At 45.3% G+C, this 17,170-nt stretch overlaps 1 protein-coding gene across 2 annotated transcripts in view; it reads right to left on the reverse strand.

The window, feature by feature from the left end:
* The window catches only part of LOC128699978 (uncharacterized), a 128,886-nt gene that overhangs the window by 85,660 nt on the left and 26,056 nt on the right, over positions 1-17,170 (reverse strand). For both annotated transcript variants that reach the window (XM_053792835.2, XM_070098703.1), the window contains one exon: positions 10,394-10,691. In XM_053792835.2, coding sequence (XP_053648810.2) covers positions 10,394-10,488 — 95 coding nt within the window. In that variant the 5' untranslated portion in view covers positions 10,489-10,691. Of the gene's footprint in view, positions 1-10,393; positions 10,692-17,170 lie in introns of those variants that run through there.

Raw genomic sequence — 17,170 nt, forward strand, 5'->3', positions numbered from 1 at the left:
ACTGTCATCACTAAGGCACTTGACTCACATACTGTCATCACTAAGGCACTTGACTCACATACTGTCATCACTAAGGCACTTGACTCACATACTGTCATCACTAAGACACTTGACTCACATACTGTCATCACTAAGACACTTGACTCACATACTGTCATCACTAAGACACTTGACTCACATACTGTCACCACTAAGGCACTTGACTCACATACTATCACCACTAAGACACTTGACTCACATACTGTCACCACTAAGACACTTGACTCACATACTGTCACCACTAAGACACTTGACTCACATACTGTCATCACTAAGGCACTTGACTCAGAAATCAGAGAAAGGGGAATTAATATACAATTTGTTATGGATTCCGTCACAGAGTGAATTACTCCTTCGTGATAAAGTTGATAATTTAGACAAAGTACCTTGAAGGGATATGTAGAATATAACTTTGGTATATATTTGAGTCTAACATTAGGAATAATATCAGGAGATAATTAAATTATGAAAGTGATTATCATAGGAATGCAATTTGAAGCCTGAGTAGATCTGTCAGTCACTATGATAACATGAACTTAGATAAGCATGTCTGTGCTGCAGCTTGCAGTGTCTGTGCTGCAACTTGCAGTGTCTGTGCTGCAACTTGCAGTGTCTGTGCTGCAACTTGCAGTGTCTGTGCTGCAACTTGCAGTGTATGTGCTGCAACTTGCAGTGTCTGCGCTGCAATCTGCAGTGTAAACAGACTGATTAATGCTCAGTAATAATCCACATGGAGACAGAGACTCAGAAGATTAATTCTTCTGTATATTTCGATCCCCTTCAAGGATCCTCTTCAGCAGATGCATAAGTGAAATGAAAACAAGAATATCTAGTGAAGGTTACACCTCACCTGATACACGTGAGTGAGGACACTGTTTACTGTTGTAGTAACCAGACATAAGTTGATTACAAGTGTTGATGGTAATTTGGCAGACGCATAGACTGCCTTACGTTATAGTAGCCAGACTTGGACTCGATTACAAGTATTTCTGGCAGTTTAACATGCACAGAGATGCTGATCAGACTTACAGCATAGTATGTGGTGCTCCTAATGGTCGCTTTCTTGAACAATATGTTCATAATTGTACAATTATTGAGGAATATAGAGATAGAGAGTATAGTAATATATGTGGTATGTCAAGGCATATTATTAATGAAAATAAGATACCAAACACTTTAGGCAAATATCCTAAATTTCCCTGTAAGAGGTGAAACATGGAGTGTAAATAATATATATCGAGATGGACTCCTGTTAACCATTTTTGGGGGCCTGGTTTTTAGGCCTATTATGTATCCATTAAGGCTGCATGTAACTTGTACACCACTGCGATAATATAAACCCTGATATAGAGAGTGGCGAGGGTAGTAAGATGATGGGAGGGAAGGAGGGGGGGGGAGACACAAGTAGGGTGTGAGATAAAACGATGGAGAGAAGGAGGGAGGGAAAGAGAAAGAGGGACACTTGCATAACACCGAGAGAGAGTTACTGTTACAGTAAACACACACACACACACACACGACAGCATCCTTTAACGTCACATCGACGGATGTTACGACGCCTGAGCGTCACAGACGTCACAGTAAACCAGGGAAGGAGTGTGATGTCAACACCTGTGAGACATCAGTGAGGGGGTAATCCCCCTCCTTATCACCCCTCCCCTTCACCCCCTCACCTCTTCCTCTGTGAAGTCTCAGAAGCAGGAGTTGTGACCATGTATGTTAGTGTGAGTCACTCGTAACTCCCCCCTAGTGTAGGTGGCTGGCTCTCTCTCTCTCTCTATCCCCTGACGCCGCTGCTGAATAACCCATACGGATTTAGTGAATGTTTTGACTATAATACTACTACTACTACTACTAATAATAATAATAATAATAATAATAATAATAATAATAATAATAATTTAACAACAATGAATCTTGCTATACCTGGAGTATACTTAAAGAGGTATACTCCAGGTATAGCAAAATTCATTGTTGTTATTACATTATTATTATTATTATTATTATTATACCTTTTCTTGAAACTGTGTAACTGTTGTCGGCTTCCATCTTTCTCCCTTTGTACTTGGTAATCAATCCCTATCAATAAATGGTGTTTAGAGCTTATCTAATGGCCTTTAAGCCTGTCCACTACTCGAATGTCATTAAGGCTTGTTTGTTGGTTAATGGTATTTAAAGTCTACCGCACAAGTATCTAGCACGTCGTTATTATGTCTCCCTTAGTTCTCCTCCCTTTCAAAAGTTGATAATTTCGCTTCATTTAATCTCCCATTCACAGCTCACGCTCGTCAGCTATGGGACTAGTCTGGTTGCAAACCTTTGGACCGTTTAGGGTATCTAAATGTGCGTGTATGTGTGTGAGAGACGGAAATTACTGAGATACACCCATCCATGCAGTGTCACGCCCCTTACACACAGACAGATGCACAAATTGGTAAAGGGAGAGGGGACAAGGACAGGGAGAGAGAGAGAGAGAGAGAGAGAGAGAGAGAGAGAGAGAGACTGCTTGACAGGGTAGAGAAAAGAGCAAGACGTCTCATCTCTCGCCTAGACCCATCTTGGATAGATCTGTCATTTCAGCAGAGCCTTCAACATAGGAGGGATGTGGGTGGCCTTACTGTTATGTACAAGGCCAATACTGTCAAAGTACCACACTTGGATCCACTTCGAGGACAGCGTGAAGTAAGCTTCTATACCACAAGACGGGCAGCCAGCAGCAACTTCACTCTGGCTGTACCCTTCTCCAGAACATCACTCCATCTGAGATACCTGGTTACCTGGAGGTTACCTGGTTACCTGGAGATTATTCCGGGGATCAACGCCCCCGCGGCCCGGTCCATGACCAGGCCTCCCGATGGATCAGGGTCTGATCAACTAGGCTGTTACTGCTGGCCGCACGCAGTCCAACGTACGAGCCACAGCCCGGCTGATCCGGCACTGACTTTAGGTATCTGTCCAGCTCTCTCTTGAAGGCAGCCAGGGGTTTATTGGCAATTCCCCTAATGCTTGATTGGAGGCTGTTGAACAGTCTTGGGCCCCGGACACTTACGGTGTTTTCCCTTAGTGTACCAATGGCGCCCCTACTTTTTATTGGGGGCATTTTGCATCGCCTGCCCAGTCTTTTACTTTCGTAGGGAGTGATTTCTGTGTGCAGATTTGGGACCATTCCTTCCAAGATTTTCCAAGTGTAGATTATGATATATCTCTCCCTCCTGCGTTCCAACGAGTACAAGTCAAGTGCTTCCAAGCGTTCCCAGTAGCTAAGGTGCTTGACAGAACTTATACGTGCAGTAAAGGATCTCTGTACACTCTCTAGATCTGTAATTTCACCTGCTTTGAATGGAGATGTTAATGTACAGCAGTATTCCAGCCTAGAAAGAACAAGTGATTTGAAAAGGATCATCAATGGCTTGGCAACTCTCATTTTGAACGTTCTCATTATCCATCCTATCATTTTCTTTGCACGTGCGATCGTGGCACTGTTGTGATCCTTGAAAGTGAGATCCTCAGACATTACTACTCCCAGGTCTCTTACATTATTTTTCCGCTCTATTGTATGGCCAGAGTCTGTAGTATACTCTGTTCTAGTTATTATCTCCTCCAGTTTTCCATAACAGAGTAGTTGGAATTTGTCCTCATTGAACATCGTATTGCTTACCGTTGCCCACTGGAAAACTTTGTTTATATCTTCTTGGAGGTTAACTGCGTCCTCAGCAGATGACAGCCTCATGCAGATCCTAGTATCATCCGCAAAGGATGATACGGTGCTGTGATGTATATCTCTGTCTATGTCTGATATGAGGATAAGGAATAAGATGGGGGCGAGTACTGTGCCTAGTGGAACAGAGCTCTTCACTATGGCAGCCTCCGATTTAACTCTGTTGACCACTACTCTTTGTGTTCGATTTGTTAGGAAGTTGAAGATCCATCTCCCCACTTTCCCAGTTATTCCTTTAGCACGTATTTTATGGGCTATTTCACCATGATCGCATTTGTCAAATGCTTTTGCAAAGTCTGTGTATATTACATCTGCATTCTGATTTTCTTCCAGTGCATCCAAGGCCATGGCATAGTGATCCAGTAGTTGTGAGAGGCAGGAGCGACCTGCCCTGAACCCATGTTGCCCTGGATTGTGCAGATTTTGGGAATCCAGGTGATTTGCAATCCTGCTTCTTAGCACTCTTTCAAAGATTTTTATGATGTGGGACGTCAGAGCTATTGCTCTATAGTTCTTAGCTAATGCTTTGCTGCCACCTTTATGGAGTGGGGCTATATCCGTTGTTTTAAGTGACTGGAATTTCACCCATGTCCAAGCTCCTCCTCCGTAGTGTACTTAGGGCACGCGAGAGGAGTTTCTTGCAGTTCTTAATGAAAACAGAGCTCCACGAGTCTGGGCCCGGGGCTGAGTGCATAGGCATGTTCTCAATGGATTTTTCGAAATCTATCGGAGTTAGGGTAATGTCAGAAATCTGGCATGCATTTATGGAGTTTTGAGGCTCATTCATGAAGAAATCATTTGGGTCGTCGATCCTCAGACCGATTAGTGGTTCACTAAACACAGAGTCGTACTGGGATTTCAATATTTCACTCATTTCCTTGTTGTCATCTGTGTAAGTCCCATCCTGTCTGAGTAAGGGCCCGATACTAGATGTGGCATTTGCCTTGTTTTTGGCATATGAAAAGAAATGTTTTGAATTTCTTTCAATTTCACTAATAGCTTTAAGCTCCTCCTGCCTCTCCTGGTTCCTGTAAGAGTCATTTAACTTAAGTTCAATAGTTTCCACTTCCTTGGTCAGTGCCTCCTTTCGTGTATCAGATATTCTAGCACTCCTGAGGAGCTCAGCGACTCTTTGTCGTCTTCTGTAGAGGGAGCGTCTTTCTCTCTCCACTTTACTCCTGTTCTTCTTCTTTCTTAGGGGAATATGCCTAGAACATGCTTCAGCTGCCAGGAAGTTGATCCTTTCAAGGCACTGGTTTGGATCCATGTCATTTAAGACATCTTCCCAACATGTTTCGTTTAGGACATGGTTTACCTGGTCCCAGTTCATGTTCTTGTTGTTGAAGTTGTACTTTGTGAAGACACCTTCACAGGTACATGCATTCTGCTGATCAGGACTCCTATGCATGTATGTCTGGACTTCGATTAGGTTGTGATCGGAATTAGTTGTTTTTGATATTCTTATGTCTCTTATCAGGTCCTCATTATTTGTGAAGATAAGGTCAAGTGTGTTTTCTAGTGTTGTTGGCTCCACTATCTGCTGGCTTAAGGTGTGTTTTTCACAGAGACTTAGTAGCTCATGTGTGTGTGACCTTTCATCTGCGCTACCTCCGGAGATTGTTTCAGCTATAACATTATTTGCTACATTCTTCCATTTTGTATGCCTTAGGTTGAAATCACCAAGCAGTAGTATGGAACACATTCGTACAGCATAATGATGTCAACGAGATAAAGTCAGTTGATCAAATGAAAATGTTGGCCCACAGATGGCTCCAACTTCATCCAACTTTATTATGTATGTCTCATAATAAAAATGCTTTCGAATGAGCTGATGTAGGTAACAGCTCTTAGCTTGTCAATAAAGTTAGGAATCCTTAACCTGTAAATAGCTTGTCAATAAAGCTAGGGATCCTTAACCTTGTCAAACCCTGTGTAAGAGAGAGAGAGAGAGAGAGAGAGAGAGAGAGAGAGAGAGAGAGAGAGAGAGAGAGAGAGAGAGAGAGAGAGAGAGAGAGAGAGAGAGAGAGAGAGAGAGAGAGAGAGAGAGAGAGAGAGAGAGAGAGAGAGAGAGAGAGAGAGAGAGAGAGAGAGAGAAAGAGAGAGTAGTAAAGTCAGTCAATTATCCCAATAGGCGAATAAAAACGACAACAACAGTCAGAGAAAACGGGACCCTTTAAACCGCCACAGAAAACGTGGCAGTTCGATGCTCTTTTCAGAAAACGAGATTTTTAAAGGTTCTTTAAATCACAGGAAAATATACTTTAATAATTTTTAAGTGCCTAAAATATTTCTAAGTATTTTAATGTCCAAATTATCTCTTGGACTTTAAATAACAAGGAGATAAGTAAGCGTTTTATGTCCAGTTTATATATGACGTTGGTTTGTTAAATGAGGTTTAAAGCCTGTCTACTGCAAGAAGGTCGTTAAAGCTCGTTCATTGTTTAATGGGATTTAAAGCCTATCTACTACATTAGGGTCATTAAAGATGCATGTCACTTATTCACCGCCAGACAACAACTGTATTTACACCATGACGACTGTATTTACACCATGACGACTGTATTTACACCATGACGACTGTATTTACACCATGACGACTGTATTTACACCATGACAACTGTATTTACACCATGACAACTGTATTTACACCATGACAACTGTATTTACACCATGACAACTGTATTTACACCATGACAACTGTATTTACAGCATGACAACTGTATTTACACCATGACAACTATATTTACACCATGACGACTGTATTTACACCATGACAACTGTATTTACACCATGACAACTGTATTTACACCATGACAACTATATTTACACCATGACAACTGTATTTACACCATGACAACTGTATTTACACCATGACAACTGTATTTACACCATGACAACTGTATTTACACCATGACAACTGTATTTACACCATGACAACTGTATTTACACCATGACAACTGTATTTACACCATGACAACTATATTTACACCATGACAACTGTATTTACACCATGACAACTGTATTTACACCATGACAACTGTATTTACACCATGACAACTGTATTTACACCATGACAACTGTATTTACACCATGACAATTGTATTTACACCATGACAACTGTATTTACACCATGACAACTGTATTTACACCATGACAACTGTATTTACACCATGACAACTGTATTTACACCATGACAACTGTATTTACACCATGACAACTGTATTTACACCATGACAACTGTATTTACACCATGACAACTGTATTTACACCATGACAACTGTATTTACACCATGACAACTGTATTTACACCATGACAACTGTATTTACACCATGACAACTGTATTTACACCATGACAACTGCATTTACCGCTTTCATAACTATATTTGTAGACTAGAGATGACTGTAGTTCAACTGATCTAAAATCTATGATCAAAAAGAGACGTTATATAGTATATTTAAGCTTAAATAAAATCTTTAATACCTAATTATGTTACCGTTTATTGTGTGTGTGAGAGAGAGTGAGAGAGTGAGAGGGTGAGAGGGAGGGAGAGAGTGAGAGGGAGGGAGTGAGAGAGAGTGAGAGAGTGAGAGAGTGAGAGGGTGAGAGGGAGGGAGAGAGTGAGAGGGAGGGAGTGAGAGGGAGGGAGAGAGTGAGAGGGAGGGAGTGAGAGGGAGGGAGAGAGTGATACAGTTGTAGTTCTTCTTAAAGAATTTCATGAGAGTAACAGAGTCATGTTTGTGTGCGGTCAGTGGGTGAGGTAACTGTGTGTGTGTGTGTGTATGTGTGTGTGTGTGTGTGTGTGTGTGTGTGTGTGTACATACGAACGCAGCAGCCCCCCAAAAAACATACCTTTCCTAAGCACTTTCGTAAGAGACATTTTAACACACACAGACTCAGTTTCACCTCAGTTTCCATCACCTTAAAAAAATATGTCCCTGTATCTCCCCATAAAAAAAAAAATCCAATCCCTTTCGGAGTATGGAATCCTTACATAAACAACTGAATTCTATCGCCAAGAGAGTACGGTGGTTTTATGGTCTAGGTTTTTTGTCTGATGTAAACCATGGTTTATATGCTGATGGTACCACGAACCTGCGACTGTCATTACTAGGTCTTCATTTTGTTGATTCGCCGGTATTCTCCCGGCCCGGGCCATTTCCAAGGGTGGCCCGGCCTTGGCTCCCTGTCTTGGGAGTGTCTGAGACCTAAGTCTGCCATGAGAGGAGGCACAAGTACCTCCTCATCTTTGGGACCAACTGTCCCCAGGCCTAGCCACATTCCCCGCCCTCACAGGGCTCGTAGGGAGAAGCTAGACCTCTCTGGTCTGCCATCCCCGACCCTAATGGGAATGACAGTCTTGTGAGCTACAAGCTCTAGCTCAGGCACCTACCCTGCCCTAGAAGGGCTGGGCATGGTGTCGATCCATTACTGGGTAATAATGTTGTGTATTTAAGGGAAAATTATTATTATTATTATTATTATTATTATTATTATTATTATTATTATTATTATTATTATTATAATGACTAAGCAGTGTTGTCAAGTATACAGGAAGTTTGACAGCGCTTGACAGTAACTTTCCTAAATGATTTCATTACATTTCCAGAATTATTTTCACTGTGTCACCTTGACAGCAACACCACAATGACATCATCTGGACTTCACGGTATTTTCTGGCATCAACTGTATCCCTCGATCTGCTGCTGACATCACCTCAGTTGATGAGAGATTGAACCATGTCATGATGTTACTGACTTTAATATGCTTTTGACATCATTTTGATGTGTTATCATCATTTTGATGTGTGTGTGTGTGTACTGTATTTAGTCCTGTGAGTATCATGTATGCCGTTGTCATATTTCCTCTTTCCCACAATTACACAGTTTGGCTGTCAAGAGGTGTGTATTTACTCACTTTTCTTTGCGAGGGATCGATTCTAGGTCTTATCCAGTCTTGTAAGTATTTTACACGTCGCAGTCATGGCTCCCACGATTCTTCACTCTTGTAATTTAATTGTGATGAGGTCAGTCAGTCGTGTTTCCTCCCATGAGTGTTAAAGAAGCAAGTGTTGTGTGTGTGTGTGTGTGTGTGTGTGTGTGTGTGTGTGTGTGTGTGTGTGTGTGTGTGTGTGTGTGTGTGTGTGTGTGTGTGTGTGAGGGTGCAGGACTGACGGGAACGTTCTGAGACTACCCATAGCTGACTGGGCTGGGCATTTCCTACTCCAGACAAGATAGGTGCCTGTGTTGCAGGGGTGAGTGCCACTTATTAAGGGGAATGAGAGTGGCACTTGTCGGAGGCGTGGCACATGTTAGGAAAGGAGAATACTGGGCACAAGACGAACAAACTCTTACACAAGAATACACGAAGATGCCTGGAGTATACATGGAGAGAGTTCCGGGGGTCAACGCCCCCGCGGCCCGGACTGTAACCAAGCTTCATGTTGAATCAGGGCCTAATTAACCAGGCTGTTACTGCTAGCCGCACGCAACCCGACGTACGAACCACAGCCCGGCTGGTCAGGTACTGACTTTAGGTGCCTGTCTAGCGCCTTCTTGAAGACAGTCAGGGGTCTATTGGTAATCCCTCGTATGTATGCTGGGAGGCAGTTGAACAGTCTTGGGTCCTGACACTTATTGCAGCATCAGGACACCGATGTTTCGCCCGTAAGAAGACGTTTCGCCCCTGAGGAGACGTCTCGTTCCTTAGGTTGATATAATTTGATGCTATCCTAACCTAGTCAACGATCAGATATGTGGTAAGTCCTGCCCGGCTGCACCTGATCTCCCGCCCAGCCGACCCATGCTAGGCAGGTCCAACTCACACCCAATCATCTCCTATTCTTTCTTAATAGAGACGCTACTCAAGGAATTTCAATGATATTGTGTGGTGGTGGTGGTGGTAGGGCAGGAGTGTGGAGGTGTTGGCGGTGCTATGTGTGGTGGCGGTGGTGGTGGTAGTGATGATGGTAATGGTGGTGGTGGTGGTGGGGCAGGAGTGTTGCGGTGGTGGTGGTGGAGACAGCAGTGAGGGCAGACTTTCACCTTGCAGTGCCCTTGGTTGCCCGCTGGATCTGACGGGGGCTGCTGCCACCACCGCCATCACAGCCACCTGTAACACCACCTACCACCTTGCTGGCCTCCATGCCACCTTTCCACACCACCTGCCTTCTTTTATTTCACTACAAGCTAAAGACACATCAGAGACGTTAACGTCAACAAGCGACGTTGAGGTACGTCAAAGGGGGCACTGAGAACAAGATGTTCTAGTCTAGGAAGCAGATAGATACCCAACCTAGACTGTCAGCGTATTCACTAGGTATCTACGGAGTGCAGGTTTTTGGGTATAATGTGTGGGTGTGGGTGAGTGTGGGCGGCCCTGATGGGCACTATACCCTGCATGTGGGTGAGCTCTGGCGTCGTGCACTAGGGCACAATACCAAATAAGGCCCCGCCCCTTACCACTCTCCCTCACGCTATCCACAACTAGCCTCCTACCCTTGTATTATGCCCCAGGGGGAGCCATGCCCACGAGACACACACACCAGGGGCACTGAAGGTGTTGTTGACGCCCCTGCAGAGCATTAATAAGGCACTAACAGGTGGAAGATACCACCTGCACTAATCAAACAACTCACCCGCACGTGCAGATCTGACAGATGCACTTCTCCTTGGGCGTCATGGGACGCTTATCCTTCTGCACCGACTTCTTCTTCTTATCCTCGACCACCATGGTTGCGGGTCAGTGTTTCAATTCAACACAACACAGTCAGTTCAGGAGAGCAGTAGAGGGCAGCGGCACACGTCCGCATGCGGCAGTGTCTCGCTCAGACTAAGTCTCCGTCTGGCCTCCCGCTCTGGACTCCTATATGGGCGGGGCCTCCTTGATCCTATGTGTCTTCGTCGACGCCTCCTCATTCACTCCTCTGCTAACACCTGCAATACAAGTCAACATTAGCCAAAGATGGTCATCGCAGAATAAGAGAGTGATGTTATTGGGATGAAAATTGGCTGATACAGAAGATGGTGTTTGTCCTGACAAGTGGGTCGTTGAAATCACCCAGACAACTTCACAGCTCTGACACACAGTGTTAAAATATCTTACAACACTGACAGTTACACATATGTACATATGTGAACAACACACACAGTGAGGGAAGACTGGGGAGACACAAGTTAATATATTGGTAATTAATAAGAAAAAAAATGACAGATTAAGGATTAAGGATTAAGGATTTCTGATTACAGAATATGACAGTCTGGGAAATAATGAACGACTCAACGCTGAGAGACAGTCTGGGAAATAATGAACGACTCAACGCTGAGATACAGTCTGGGAAATAATGAACGACTCAACGCTGAGATACAGTCTGGGAAATAATGAACGACTCAACGCTGAGATACAGTCTGGGAAATAATGAACGACTCAACGCTGAGATACAGTCTGGGAAATAATGAACGACTCAACGCTGAGATACAGTCTGGGAAATAATGAACGACTCAACGCTGAGATACAGTCTGGGAAATAATGAACGACTCAACGCTGAGATACAGTCTGGGAAATAGTGAACGACTCAACGCTGAGATACAGTCTGGGAAATAATGAACGACTCAACGCTGAGATACAGTCTGGGAAATAATGAACGACTCAACGCTGAGATACAGTCTGGGAAATAATGAACGACTCAACGCTGAGAGACAGTCTGGGAAATAATGAATAACTGGCACAATGAATGACAACAACCAATAAAGGATAAATTACAAAGATTATTCAGTATTAAGTCTGAAAGGTCGCCTGATAGCAGAGTTTGTTGCTACGTTATGTTGGTGAGGACAGACTGTTTACATGTGTGGTGTGTTAGACACGGTGGTGCTGGTGGTGCTGGTGGTGCTGGTGGTGCTGGTGGTGCTGGTGGTGCTGGTGGTGCTGGTGGTGGCGATGCTGGTGGTGCTGGTGGTGGCGATGCTGGTGGTGCTGGTGGTGCTGGTGGTGCTGGTGGTGCTGGTGGTGCTGGTGGTGCTGGTGGTGCTGGTGGTGCTGGTGGTGGCGATGGTGGTGGTGCTGGTGGTGATGGTGGTGGTGACTCTCAGTAGAAGCCTTACATACACTCTCCAACACACCATAGTCCACTTCTGGCAGTTAACATTACACCCAGGCAACACTTATACACCCAGGAACACCCTGGAACACCCAGGTACACCCAGGAGAACCCAGGTACACCCAGGAACACCCAGTAACACACAGGAACACCCAGGTACACCCAGGAGCACCCAGGTACACCCAGGAACACCCAGTAACACACAGGAACACCCAGGTACACCCAGGAACACCCAGATACACCCAGTGTACCGACACAGTGTACCGACACAGTGTACCGTCACAGTGTACCGACACAGTGTACCGACACAGTGTACCGTCACAGTGTACCGACACAGTGTACCGCCACAGTGTACCGACACAGTGTACCGACACAGTGTACCGACACAGTGTACCGACACAGTGTACCGACACAGTGTACCGTCACAGTGTACCGACACAGTGTACCGACACAGTGTACCGTCACAGTGTACCGACACAGTGTACCGCCACAGTGTACCGACACAGTGTACCGACACAGTGTACCGACACAGTGTACCGACACAGTGTACCGACACAGTGTACCGGCACAGTGTACCGTCACAGTGTACCGACACAGTGTACCGTCACAGTGTACCGCCACAGTGTACCGTCACAGTGTACCGCCACAGTGTACCGACACAGTATACCGATACAGTGTACCGACACAGTGTACCGTCACAGTGTACCGCCAGTGTACCGACACAGTGTACTGACACAGTGTACCGTCACAGTATACCGTCACAGTGTACCGTCACAGTGTACCGTCACAGTGTACCGTCACAGTGTACCGTCACAGTATACCATCACAGTGTACCGTCACAGTGTGCCGACACAGTGTACCGTCACAGTATACCGTCACAGTGTACCGTCACAGTGTACCGTCACAGTATACCGTCACAGTGTACCGACACAGTGTACCGACACAGTGTACCGTCACAGTATACCGTCACAGTGTACCGTCACAGTGTACCGACACAGTATACCGTCACAGTGTACCGACACAGTGTACCGTCACAGTGTACCGCCACAGTGTACCGACACAGTGTACCGTCACAGTATACCGTCACAGTGTACCGTCACAGTATACCGTCACAGTATACCGTCACAGTGTACCGACACAGTGTACCCTCATAGTGTACCGCCACAGTGTACCGACACAGTGTACCGTCACAGTGTACCGCCACAGTGTACCGACACAGTGCACCGTCACAGTATACCGTCACAGTGTACCGTCACAGTGTACCGTCACAGTATACCGTCACAGTGCACCGACACAGTGTACCGACACAGTGTACCGTCACAGTGTACCAAGCCTACCACTTATCACATAACAATATTAACGTATCTACAACACTGTCACAGTGGATAAGATACGAAAAGCATATAAGCACTACAGAAGACTTACTGGCCTGATCTAGGCTTATCGAAGTGTGCTCAGTATAGTGTATAAATTCTGACACCCCTTGTGACCCTAACCATACAGGTAACTGGGTGTTAGTAGACTGGTGTGGGTCGCATCCTGGGGGACAGTCCTCGATGACCCACTGACTTTACTGGGTTATCCTAGGTAGCTAACCCTCCCTACCCCAGGTTATCCTGGGTAGCTAACCCTCCCTACCCCAGGTTATCCTGGGTAGCTAACCCTCCCTACCCCAGGTTACCCTGGTTAGCTAACCCTCCCTACCCCATGTTACCCTGGGTGGCTAACCCTCCCTACCCCAGGTTACCCTGGGTGGCTAATGTTCCCTACCCCATATTACCCTGGGTGGTTAATCCTTCCCCGGGTTAAAAATCTCAACAAATCTTATCTTAACATTTTCTTAACAGCAAGTGCCAGGTGTTCATAACCAGGTGTTCATAATCAGGTGTTCAGAACCAGGTGTTCATAATCAGGTGTTCAGAACCAGGTATTCATAATCAGGTGTTCAGAACCAGGTATTCAGAACCAGGTGATCAGAACCAGGTGTTCAGAACCAGGTGTTTAGAACCAGGTGTTCAGAACCAGGTGTTCATAATCAGGTGTTCAGAACCAGGTATTCAGAACCAGGTGATCAGAGCCAGGTGTTCAGAACCAGATGTTCAGAACCAGGTGTTCAGAACCAGGTATTCAGAACCAGGTGTTCAGAACCAGGTGTTCAGAACCAGGTGTTCAGAACCAGGTATTCAGAACCAGGTGTTCAGAACCAGGTGTTCAGAATCAGGTATTCAGAACCGGGTATTTATTCAGAACCAAGTGTTCAGAACCAGGTGTTTAGAACCAGGTGTTCAGAACCAGGTATTCAGAACCAGGTGTTCAGAACCAGGTATTCAGAACCAGGTGTTCAGAACCAGGTGTTCAGAACCAGGTGTTCAGAACCAGGTATTCAGAACCAGGTGTTCAGAACCAGGTGTTCAGAATCAGGTGTTCAGAACCAGGTGTTCAGAACCTCGTCTTATTTACGTGTAAATAAAATACTACAGATCAATTAAATACAAAATAGTTAACCCTTTACGGGTTATCCTAGATAAACTACACATATACTGCTATGTATAATAATGTATATAACCGAATTTATGTGTATGTATACATGAATAAACTTACTGACCACTTTAACATGAATAAACTTACTGACCACTTTAACATGAATAAACTTACTGACCACTTTAAGGCATGATGAGAGCTGTGGTGCCACATTTCCATTAAAAACATTACTGGAATATTTTTTTTCTCTCTTCCACGCCGCATCCTTCTCTCCTCTTTCATTATTCTTAGTTATCTATAGTTTAAAGTAGGTAATGTCATCTCCCGAGACATGTCGTAGAGGTGAGAATGTGCACCTGGGGGTGGTGGTGTTGGAGACTTGGCACCGCCGCATTTTCCAGCTGAGATGACGTCACATTGACGTCATTGTTTAGCCAACCTGAGCGATTCAATAATGACGTCACCAGCAAAGAATTGTAACTGGGCGTGGGCGTGTGATGTAGATGCTGTTGGGGTGATGGGTGTTGGTATGAGCATATGTGTGCGTGGGTGTGGTATGGGTATAGAAATGAACATAAACATGAGTGTGGGCATGAGAGCATGGGTACGCACGAGAGTGTGAGCATGGGTGTGGGCGTGGGTACGCACGAAGGTATGAGCATGGGGGTGGGCGTGTCGTGGACTACAGATAAGACCACTTTGTGCATCACCTCTTATGGTCAAGTGTGAGACTATGGTGGGTGATATATTGTGTGTGTGTGTGTGTGTGTGTGTGTGTGTGTGTGTGTGTGTGTGTGTGTGTGTGTGTGTGTGTGTGTGTGTGTGTGTGTGTGTGTGTGTGTGTGTGAACATCAACCAGGACAAGGTCTTGTTTCCTGATAGTAGATCAGCTGCCATGGTGGACCATCTACGGTGGGCCAGCTGCCACGACGGACCAGCTGCCATGATGGACCAGCTACCATGGTGGGCCAGTGCACCATCTGTCACGATGGACCAGCTGCCAGGTTGGATTCCAGACAACTGTACCAAACTATTAAGAGGTTCAGATAGTAACAGTAGTCTTGGCTGGTATAGCACCCCACTACTCTGACACTCTAGACTCTTACCAAGTAGTCCAGATAGTAAGACTGGTCTTAGCACCTACGTAGTCTCCCATAAAGGAAATCACATTCACCATCACTCTTAAGTGATGGTGAATGGTAGGTGTGAGTGGGTGCTGCCCACCCATCACAGTGGCTTACACCTCTCGTGTAGGTGTGAGTGGGTGCTGCCCACTCATCACAGTGGCTTACACCTCTCGTGTAGGTGTGAGTGGGTGCTGCCCACTCATCACAGTGGCTTACACCTCTCGTGTAGGTGTGAGTGGGTGCTGCCCACTCATCACAGTGGCTTACACCTCTCGTGTATGTGTGAGTGGGTGCTGCCCACCCATCACAGTGGCTTACACCTCTCGTGTAGGTGTGAGTGAGTGCTGCCCACTCATCACAGTGGCTTACACCTCTCGTGTAGGTGTGAGTGGGTGCTGCCCACTCATCACAGTGGCTTACACCTCTCGTGTAGGTGTGAGTGGGTGCTGCCCACCCATCACAGTGGTTTACACCTCTCGTGTAGGTGTGAGTGGGTGCTGCCCACTCATCACAGTGGCTTACACCTCTCGTGTAGGTGTGAGTGGGTGCTGCCCACCCATCACAGTGGTTTACACCTCTCGTGTAGGTGTGAGTGGGGTCATAAAAAAGTGGACTGAGGTATCCTTGACTCACCTCAGCACCATCTGGCCCACACAGTAAAGGTTTCTACCTACCCACCAGGTGTTCTCTAGTTAGAAACCACGAGGTATTAGAGACCTTCCCAGGGATTCTAAACCCGGTTATCGTGGATCAAAAACCTGAAAACATCGGGGTGGAGAGTACCTAGAACGACATGAATGTTCTACGCTCCGTAAATGCCAGGAAATGTCGAGTCATTGATGCTGTGCCATCAGATGCTAGAGTATTATACTTATTTCTGCCCCCCATCATTATTCTGACTAGTTTTTTCCCTCTAGAAAGCAGAGGTTGCTACAGACTTTCTATTTTAATGTAAGATTTTATTTAACAAAGGCACTGACTTAACTCATCACCTTAAAATAAGCCTTTCCTAAAATCTGTGCATGTAACGCGAGTGAGGGCACACACACACACACACACACACACACACACACACACACACACACACACACACACACACACACACACACACACACACACACACACACACACACACACACACACACACACACACACACACACACATAGTTATCCCGTGATAAACACTTGCAAGTTGCTTGTAAGAGAGAGTTGAGAAAGTGTCCCCTGCCTCAGCAGCAAGAGTGCAAGACAAAGCAGAATAAGTGGAAGACAAAAGAGAGTAAGTGGAAGACAAAAGAAAGTAAGTGAAAGACAGAAGAGAGTAAGTGGAAGACAGGGACATAAGTGGTAATCACTCTACGGGATGATGAGAGAAGTCAAGAAAGTGGTTGACCATCTACCCAAGTGTCAACCCACATCTGTATACATGCATCCATTCAGTTATACATGCATCCATTCAGTTATATATGCATTCATACATGCATTCATCCATCTATACGAGCACCCATCCAATTATACAATGCATCCAACAAGGCATTCATCACGCCTCGGTAGTTAGTTAGGGAGCAGCCTGGATGATCTTCCTGAGTGGTTGACATTATCCTGCGAAGAGTGATGGCACTCTGCTTGTAGAGTAATGGCACTCTGCTTGTGGAGGGTGATGACTGCTTGTAGAGGGATGACACTCTGCTTGTAGAATGATGACACA

This window comes from Cherax quadricarinatus, chromosome 64, assembly GCF_038502225.1.
Source record: "Cherax quadricarinatus isolate ZL_2023a chromosome 64, ASM3850222v1, whole genome shotgun sequence".
Classification (NCBI taxonomy): Eukaryota; Metazoa; Arthropoda; class Malacostraca; order Decapoda; family Parastacidae; genus Cherax; species Cherax quadricarinatus.